The 10,000-nt window shown below is 44.6% G+C and overlaps 2 protein-coding genes across 4 annotated transcripts in view; one reads left to right on the forward strand and one right to left on the reverse strand.

Moving 5' to 3' along the window:
- Nucleotides 1-7,949, forward strand: part of LOC147032543 (centrosomal protein of 83 kDa-like) — a 120,910-nt gene extending 112,961 nt beyond the window's left edge. For all 3 annotated transcript variants that reach the window (XM_085870273.1, XM_085870274.1, XM_085870275.1), the window contains one exon: nt 5,887-7,949. In XM_085870273.1, the coding sequence (XP_085726399.1) occupies nt 5,887-6,018 (132 nt within the window). In that variant the 3' untranslated portion in view covers nt 6,019-7,949. The remainder of the gene's footprint in view (nt 1-5,886) is intronic.
- NAA10 (N-alpha-acetyltransferase 10, NatA catalytic subunit) overlaps nt 1-10,000 on the reverse strand; it is a 164,178-nt gene that overhangs the window by 55,228 nt on the left and 98,950 nt on the right. The window lies entirely within an intron of this gene.

The following is a 10,000-nucleotide window of genomic DNA, read 5'->3' on the forward strand; positions in this document are numbered from 1 at the left end:
AAACATCAGGGTCTGAGGGGGGTCTATGGAGGGCGTTTACGAGGGGGTCCCCCCCCAAAGAGGTATTTGCTTTCTTCTCAGAAACGACACACATTTCCCATTTGACCACAACCTCCATCACCCGTTATGTACCAAAGTTTGTTCTCGGCATTCAAAAAAAAAAATCCGTACGGATTTACTTTCTTTGTTGCATATTGTGGGTCATCCATGCCTTCCAGTGGTTCCCTGGTTATCTTCTCCAGCCGCTACCAGATGAGTGCCCAGGGGTACTGCCCCTATGTTTTTATGTAATGTTGTAATGGTGGCTGATTTCCAAGCAGATGGAAGATGACCTTTGGTAAATTACTGATTGAAATGGTCATAGAGGAAGAGGAAGGGCAGCAGAACAGGTTTTTCAGACATATGAGCTGATGTCGTCCTGTCCAGTTGCAGAATCATAGTTGAGGATTGCCAGAAACTTTTCTACATTTTCAGATGCAAAAGACAGAATTCAGGAGCAGTTGGGTATGACTGGGAAGAATGGGTACAGAGGGGGGGGATTAGGGACAGAATATTTTGAAGCAAACACAGATTTGAGGCATTCGGCCTTCTCACGAGTCGAGGCGGCTGTGGTGCCATTTGAAGTGAGGGAAGGGATGTAAAAGGGAGCATACACCAAAGACAGGCTTGACAAGGCGCCACCAGGTTTTAGAGGGAGACAAGTTTGAATGCTCATTCTTGAGGTTGGACAGATGTTGTTTTCTGGCTCTCCTTTAGAGTAGACACACACTTGTTTTGGCCTTTGTAGAATGATCTGAGGTTGCCTTCAGTCGGACTTGCCTTCCAGGAGGAGAATGCAATTTGTTTTAAAGCAACCACCTCACCACAGGATTCAGAGTACCAAGAGCGGGAGGATGGGTAACATAATTGAAGACAGGGTGGAATGAATCTGTGCAGAAGAGAGAGCAGGTTTCTATGGAAGAATTCCCAAGCCGAATCAATATCGGTGACTGGATATCGGAGATCAGTCCTAAAACTTACAAAAAAATTTTTTTTTAATTTTGAAAGTGAGACTACGCAAAGCGCTAATGTAGAAGCAGGTCACATTTTATAAACCGCGAATGTGCGGGGTCCACAAATGTCGAATCCGTGAATGTCGGGGGGTCCGACAGTGCTGTATTTTATGTGACCTGCCTTTGCTTGCCAAACTGCTTCAGGTCTGTTCTTTTGATAATGGGCCATTCTTCCTCCTGCATTTCTTTATCTGCTGCATGTTCTCACGATATCTGTCCTCCACAAACTTCTCCAAACGTACCGCTTGCCATTTTGAGGTCTGAGATCACGTAAGCAATTTGAGCACTTTGACGTTCCTCTTCAAAAATGGTTTCCTTGGCCTTTTGTTAGGGGTCTGTCATGAAGGTAGAAATAACAACCCTTGTAGCTTTCTTGCTGGAGGAAGTGTGTGCTTAATTTTTTTTAGCTCACCTGGAACATAGTTCCGGGGAGCTTATAGGATGGCGCGTCGTCTGTCCGTCCGTAAGTCGGTCTGTCCACAAATACCTGCAACTTCTTCTCTGAAAATACACAAACTATTTTGATGAAATTTTGCCACAATGTTCATCATCGTACATGTCCTAAAGTTTGTTCATGGCATTAAAAAAAAAATTGGGCCCGAAGGGGGTCTACAGGGATTTGCCCCCCAATATAGGTATTTGCTTTCTTCTCAGAAACTACACAGGCAATTCTGATGAAACTTGACCACAACCTTCATCACCCATGATGTACCAGATTATTCACAGCAGTAAAAAAAAAAAAATCTGGGTCTGAGGGGGTCTACAGAGGGAGTTTACAGGGGGTTGCTGCCTCCCCCTCCCCAATAGGTATTTGGTTTCTTCTCAGAAACAACACACAATTCCGATGAAATTTGGTTACAACCTTCATCACCCATGATGCACCAAATTTTGTTCATGACATGAGAAAAATCAGGTTCTAAGGCGGTCTACGTTTGTCAGTGGTATCCAAGGCTCAGATTGCCTTGGATACCATAAGAAGAGAGTTTGGTGAGCAGGGCTGGGTGCCAGACCTTGTCAAAAGCACGCGATATGTCGAGGGATATGGCTCCGATTTCAAGTCTGGCATGGAGGACCTCCATCCATTGTTGGGAGAGCAGAAGTAGCATATCCAGGGTAGAGTGTGCTGGTCTGAAATCAAGTCATTGGAGAAGAGGAAGGATTTAATGTCTGAAACGATGATGGATTCCATAACCTTGTTGATGTTTGGGGGAAAGCTGATTGGTCTGCCATTGCAGTTGCAGGGATCTGTTTTTGTACCTTTTTATGCAGGGCAGTGATGTTTGCTGATTTTCAAGTCGATGGCAGATGACCTTGAGCAAATGAGAGGGTGAATAGAACAGAGAGATTATGAGCAAGAGCAGAGGAGCAGGTTTATAGGACACGTGGGCTGATGCCGTCTGGACCGGCTACAGAATCAGAGTCGAGGTTTGACATCAAGCTCTCCACCTTGTCAGGAGAAAAGGACACAGAATCCAGGCACAGTTGGGTGCAACTGGGTAAGGTGGGTACAGAAAGCGATGGGTTTCAGATACAAGATTTAGATGCAAACAAGGAGTTTAGGCATTCAGCCTTTTGACGTGTGGTGTCAGCAGTGTGGCCATTTGAGGTAAGGGAGGGGATGGAGGGGGAACATACACCAGAAACAGATTTGATTAGATGCCACTAGGATTTGGAGGTGGGAGAGAGGTTTGAGAGTTCAGACTTGAGATTAGAAAGATGTTGTTCCCTGGCTCTCCTGAGGGTAGACATACACTTGTTCTGAGCTTTATGGAAGGAACTGAGATGGCCCTCACTCTTCAGTTGGATTTGCTTTCCATGAGGCCAAGGCAACTACCTCACCACAAGCTTCAGTGAACCATGGGTGGGAGGAAGGGTAGGATAACAGAAGACGAGATGGGATAAATCTGTGCATGAGAGAGAGCAAGTTTCTTTGAAAGAATTCCTAGGACAAGTTGATGTTGGAGAAAGTAGTGATGGGAGACCAGTCTAGAAGTTTGATGGCTGCTTGAAGACCCTGCCAGGCAGCCTGAGTGGAATTCCACACTCGGCGGCGGTGAGGTGGTTCTCATAACAGCCAGAGAGATGTTTACTTTGACAAGCACGTGGTCAGAAGAACCGATTGGAGTAGAGGAAGAACAGCAGATATTTTCAGGGAAATTTGTCAATCAGATCCAGAAGAGATAAAGTCCCATTGATTGAGATCCGAGTCGGGAAGTGAGTCCCAATGAGTCGCAGAAGTCTTTTGTTGAAGTTCCATGACAGGTGAGAGAGGTACCCACACCCAGCCAATTGGCATGATGACAATTGAAGTCATTACATATGAGGAAGAGATAGTTTGCATGATAAGATAGAAGTTGGTCCATGTTTTCGGATCGTGAGGTGTGAATGGAGTAATCACCGTTTGGTGAACGGTACAACACACGTATAAACGTGAGGTGGGAGTGGAGGGAAGCCGTAGCCAGTGGTATTCCTGGGGATGTGGGGGAGTGAGGGCAGTGCATGGAGAGTGAGGAATAGAGTCTTTGATGAAGAGAGCAACTTCTCCACCAGGACGAAGCTCAGATCTGTCTTACCGGAGGAGGGAGTAACCAAGGAGAGATACAAGGGAGTCTGGGACGTCTTGAAGGAGGAACATTTCTGTTTGGCAGATTATGTCTCGTTTGTCAGTGGCAACCTGTATTATATGGAAAGATGTCAAGATTGTGCGAAGGCCCCGGATGTTTGAGGTCCACACTGTTAAGGAATAGGGAGGGGAAGAGGCTTTGGGTGCAGGGGATGGTAGGACAAGGGAGAATGGGGGGAGGTAAGGAGAGTTGTTCAAAGAGTGTGGGGGATTGCAGAAGAGCTCGGGAAGAGGGCCGGATGAGGAGGAGAAAAGACTCTGTGGTGCTGGATTGAGGTACAGTGGGGAGTAATAAGAGAGGGGGCAGAAGGCAGTTGAGGATTTGAGGAGGTGGAATGATGAGATGGAGGAGAGAGGGCAGGGGAAGGAGGCAGCTTTGTGGATGTGAGGGAGGGTAACTTTGAGTAGGGGGAGTGAGGGCAATGATTGGAGGGAGAATGGTGAGTGGGGAGAGTTGAGGGAGAAAGGTGAGGGGGGGGAGTTTTTGAGAAAGGCAAGAGGAAAGCTTGAAGGGAGAAGAGTGTGATGGTTTTTTTGAGAGGGAGGGGTGTGAGGGGTGAATTGCCACTGAAGTTAGAAAAAAAAAAGGACGATTGATGGAAAACGAACATGCATTGCAAAGTGGGTTTTAATTTTTTTTTCATTCAGAGATGCGACTAAAGACATTACTTGAGGGATGCAATCAAGGCGAATTAATAGAATGGAGAGAAGAAACGTTGTAACAGTTGGATTTTTTCGACAAGGTATGAATGAAAGGTCGAATTGAAAGCAGTCTGTTGAAATAGAAGAGTAGTGAATTATGATACAGTAAAGAATCACACCTGTGAAAGAGGAAGATGAAACATTATAAGAGATCGTTTTTATTATTATTTTGATAAAGATTGCATAAGATTAGGTGTAGGAAAGGTTCAAGAAAAATTGTGAATTGAATGGTGAATTTGGATTGGTAAACGCAGTGGGTCCAAAAAAATTCCAACAGAAATATGTGGTTACGGGAGGTTTGTAGTTCAAAGTGAATTTTATTTGTATTATTATTATTATTTTAAAAATAAGGATTGCGTAAGATTCGAAAAAGGAAGGTTGAAGTAAAATTGTGGAGGTGTATGGTGAATTTGGATCGGTAAACTCAGAGTGAAACTGATGGGTTGATGACAAGTAATCGGAAGAGAAAGGGGTAGAGAGAGACGCGTGGTTTTGGGAGGTGTTTAGTTAGAAAGTATTCAAGGGAAAAAAAATGAAATTTTGATCGATTTTTGAAGATTAGGTAAGATTTGGGTAAGAATGGAAGGCTATAGGAAGAAATCATGAAGGTAATTGTGAGAGTGGGTCAGCTCAAATCGAAGGAACATTGTGTGATGGCAGGAGGAAGAAGAAGTGGAAGAAGGATCGGTACTCGTGGGTCTGGAGGGAGAAAGTGATTTTTTTTCGTTATATTTTTTGAATTTTAAGACAAGGAACAGAGGGTGTAGTTGAGCGGGATTGATGGAGATGGGAGTGGGGGAAATAGGAACTCATGGTGATAGGGAGAGAAAATACAAATAAAAACGATCGTCCACCGAGATAAGAAAGACGGGTAGGCCTCAAAGAAACCCGATAAGACAAGATCGACGAAAACTCACAAAATAGTACAATTTTTGAAACAAAACCGAATGAGGAACACACAGTAAACATGTAGGTTCGAAAATAAACAGTTAACACGTGGCAAATTACGACCGGAAACTTAACTTTGAGAAAGTCGGCAGAGACCCCAAGAAAACCAGCCGTCACCTCAAAACCCGGAACCGGAAGTCAAAATAATATGAGTTCCCTTGCAGGTTATAATAATTTGAGTTCTCTTGCAAGGAAGGAACTTTGACGAAGAAGGAGGCCATTAGGCCCATCAAAGCTTGTGCTGGTGTTGTCAACCTCGGGTTGTTTGTCTGTGCTCTATCCTTTTAAATGCTGAACGTCAAGCAAGGAAGCAGCACATCACACTTTAAGTGTTTGGTATGACTCGGTCGGGGTTTGAATCACCGACCTCCCAGATTCAGTACGAACACTTTAACTATTATGCCACCGAGTCTGGTTCACCGCCCTCTGCAAGGCCCATAAAACATTTGTCTACCATTGTAGTTAATGTATCTCATGGTGTGAATTGTCTGAGAATATTGCTTTTGGAGCAACTGTTGCAAATAAGTATTCTGTTTATGTGTATCGGTGACTGGCTCACAGGAACGGCAGCACCAACAGGAGGTCAAGATGCTGAAACAGCGCCTGGAAGAGGTGGAGAGGAATCAAAGGCTGCAGCTGGAAGAGCTCAAGGGTCCATCGCCTGACCCATTCCTTCCGACCACCCATCGCTAACAATTTGTTTACCATGACAGCATCAACTTGTGGGGTTATTCTGATTCCAAGGATTCATAAATGTCCAAGATAAGTACTCAACCACTCGACACTCAAAGGACTTGACAATGCTTGAAATGTGACTTGTCCAAAGTAGGAAGAAAGCTACATACTGTGTGTGCAAAAATGGGCAGAATTTTCATCCATTTCACAACCCCCTTTCCCTTTTGTTCCTCTCTCCTCCCCTTCCCTTAATTAAATCTCCACTACCCTCCTTCCCCTTTGGCACACGTAGTATGTGGATGGCCCCAAAGGGCTGGTCTATTCTATGCCCATGTTCAAAATATTTTGTAACTGAACTGTTTTGAGATGTGTGAGCAAATACCTTGAGCCAGTGTGTGTGTGTGTGTGTGTGTGTGTGTGTGTGTGTGTGTGTGTGTGTGTGTGTGTCTGTGTCTGTGTGTGTGTGTCTGTGTCTGTGTGTGTCTGTGTCTGTGTGTGTCTGTGTCTGTGTGTGTGTCTGTGTGTGTGTCTGTGTGTGTGTCTGTGTGTGTGTCTGTGTGTGTGTCTGTGTGTGTGTCTGTGTGTGTGTCTGTGTGTGTGTCTGTGTCTGTGTGTGTTTAAGTGCACTTTTGTAACTTGAATTTGTAAGTTTTTCACTTTGTGACAATTATAGCACCTCTGCATTTTTCCGTGCTGAACTTGTGAATGCGGAAAATTGGTGTTGCATCAACTCAGGGTGAGGAGATCTGTGCATCGACCTCTGGTTACCGAGATGAGCTGTGCTGAGATGTGCTTTTGAAAATGTGGTTCTTTCCAAGTTTTGTTTTAGTTTTTTTCCCCCTGTTAATTTTGTCATAAATGAAATGGGAAAAGTACATTTTGGAACTGTTCTTAATGTGTTCCTTTGTAGTCATCCATACAGGTTCGTCAGGCTAAATCTGGCAGACAGGATGGCTTCGAGGTATGCACACTCACCACTGACACTGTCTCGCCTGGGTTCGAATCTCAACCCAGCTATAAACTGTCATCCTGGTGTTTCACAGGCAGGATGATTCATCAATGTGTGTGCAGTCTCTCGAATGGATGATAAACTGGGTATTATGTATGTCGGCATTAGTTTATGGACGTTAAAGATCCCACGGTGTCCTTCGCAAAGAGTCTGTGAGCTATCGCCGAACCCTGAACAGTTTTCAAATTCTTGCCGTGTCTTCCTGAATCGGAGTGACCATCCGACCAGGAATGTAGCCGAGTAACTGCTTTAGCAATGCCAACCTGCTTTGTAGGGCATGGTTTATGATAATGGTGAAGGGTAAAGCATTAAAGCCCTTTTTGGGGGGGAGGGGGGTGGTCTTTGGTGTTCCATCCACTACTTCAGTCACAGCCCCACTTGTGGAGGGTAGGGGGGAATGTTGCTCTCTTTGGCCCCAAGTCCTTCATGAACAGGCCAGCCAGACCTAACATTCGATTGAAAGTGATTTGGGCAGGAATTTGCAATTTGGTCACGGTGTCTTCCAGACACCGTGGCATCTTTAATGTCCATGAACGACCAATGCCGAAAGCCTGGCCCTCTGGCTTAACGTCCTGAGGAACGGCTCACCCATCGATGCAAAACATGAGGGTGACAATTTATAACTGGGTCGACATTCCAACCCAGGCTAATGCACAAACTCTTTGGCTAGCCTGGGTTTGGTATTCTTTACTTTGACCCAAAAACGAAACTGCATATGGCATTTAAAAGGCATCAAATGCAATATGTTGATGTTAAAACTTGACACAGCAGCTATCAATTGAATACTTTGGAGGAACAGGTGCAACACATAAAACTAAATCCCTCAACCTGTGAGGCACCTGAGTGACTGCTCCAGGCACGGTGTAGAAATGTAGTGTGACGTGTAGCACTTGCACCTTTTATCACCTGTGCGCTATAAATAAAGCTGTACCTGGCACAATGGTTTATTGAACAAACGACAACATTGCAAATGTGTACACAGCAATGTCAGGACTCGGTCTTGATAAATTTCAAATGAATGCGTCGGGGGCGTTGTCGAGGCTGGAATGTCCCAATAAGATGTTGCTCGACACATCAAATACCACTTGAACACTCGGTTCCTTGGTATGACGTGAACAGCAGGATCATGATGCCAGAGAACATCCGTGAAGCTAGCACAAGGCAGTCTATTGGAATGAGTTCTTTCCATCAACGAACGATTCCAGTCAAGACTACAATTACCAACTCTGCTCAATGCCTCAACTGCCTTGGCCCTCGTGGTATGCACACTCGCCTCCGACGCCGTCTCGCCTGAGTTTGAATCCCGACCCAGCTATAAACTGTCAGCCTGGTGTTTCACAGGCAGGGTTATTCAAACTGGGTGTCAGACACCAGGATTACTTGGTGGATGTTAAAGATCCCACAATATCCTCGAAGGGGAGGTGAGCCATCGTCCGTACCAGAAACAAATACCTGCCCTAACCAACAGAGGGCATTGCATCAGCGGCATAGCCACGCCCTTAGCCAAAACCTTCCTTTAAGAAATAGGGAAAGGAACATTCGGGAAGAAAAACAGAAAATTATTTTGTGGTAAAGAGTGATTGTGATTGGGAAGGTGTCAGACTGGGAAGAAGTAAGTAGTGAGGTACCTCATGGATCAGTCCTAGGACTATTATTATTCACAATTTAAAACAATAATTTGGATAGTGGGATTGAGAGTCAGCTTTCTAAATTTGCAGATGACAAAGCTTGGGGGTAAGGTGATGATTGATGATCAGAGAGGGTGATTATCAGAATCAGGAAAGTCTCAATACTTTGATAGAGTGGTCAAAATATTGGCAGATGCAGTTTACAAAAATAAATGTAAGGTGCTGGGGATGGGTAAGAATGATACAAATAGATTGCATGATGAAAGGGGCATCTTAGACCATGTCCTTCAGGAGAAGGATCTGGGGTTGGTAGTAGATACAGGAGTAAGCAAACAGCTATGAATAAAACCAACAGGGGTTTCGGTTGTACTCGTAGGGGGATAATTATTCATCAAAAGAGGTTGTGTTAACTGTATCGGAATTTAGTGAGGCCTCATCTAGAATATTGTGTTCGGTTTTTCTCACCACATCTGAGGAAGGAAAGAGCTGCCATAGAGTGAGATCAATTCCAGGGCGAGCTTGACTAAGCTATGATGAACATTTGAAGGAGACAGGACATTATGCATTGGAAAGGAGGAGATTGTGAGGTAATGTGATGTGTGTGTGTATATATATATATATATATATATATATATATATATATATATATATATATATATATATATATATATATATATATATATATATTGTTAAGTATTCGGCGGTGGCGGGAAATTCGGACGAGTGCGTCAATCACTGTCCGTAACCAGTTTGGGTTTTCGCACCCTACTCTCGACAGCCAAATGTTACAGATTCGGCGCCACCCTAACCACCGCCGTCTCTGGGGTTAAAACGCCGGTTGGTTCGGCACAGGCCTCAGGTCACGCATCTCAAATCGCGATACCAACGTACCCCTGGACCTTACCAGTTGGGGAAATAGACCCCGGTTACAGACTAGTTTTGTCAGATACCGAGCGAATTCTGCCAGTCTGTAACCATTTTGGTTTTATTATCCAAATCGAGTGGATCGTTCCTTGGCGCGGCACGAATGAATTCAAAGCGGCAACTTCATACGAATCAGCCAGATTTATTGGGGACACATCGGGGAAACACAACACAAGCAAAGCATTCACAACAATGTTATAACTAATCTATTACCCGTTCTTAACTAGGGAGCTACGGATTATGGGTTTCAAAGGGGACCCTAACAAGATAAACCTGAAGCAACATGCAGACAAGACATGGACAGCATGCAGACAAGACACAGAGTACTGGGTGATGTTTCATGGACGAGAGGAAAGTGTCAAAGCACGAATGTGGCTCGTGACAAGCCGATGTCCACGGACTCGAGCGCCCAAGCTCAAACACGCCGCGTGGCAAAATG

This window comes from Eptatretus burgeri, chromosome 2 (assembly GCF_056783735.1).
Source record: "Eptatretus burgeri isolate ZD-2024b chromosome 2, Ebu_testis_v1, whole genome shotgun sequence".
NCBI lineage: Eukaryota > Metazoa > Chordata > Myxini > Myxiniformes > Myxinidae > Eptatretus > Eptatretus burgeri.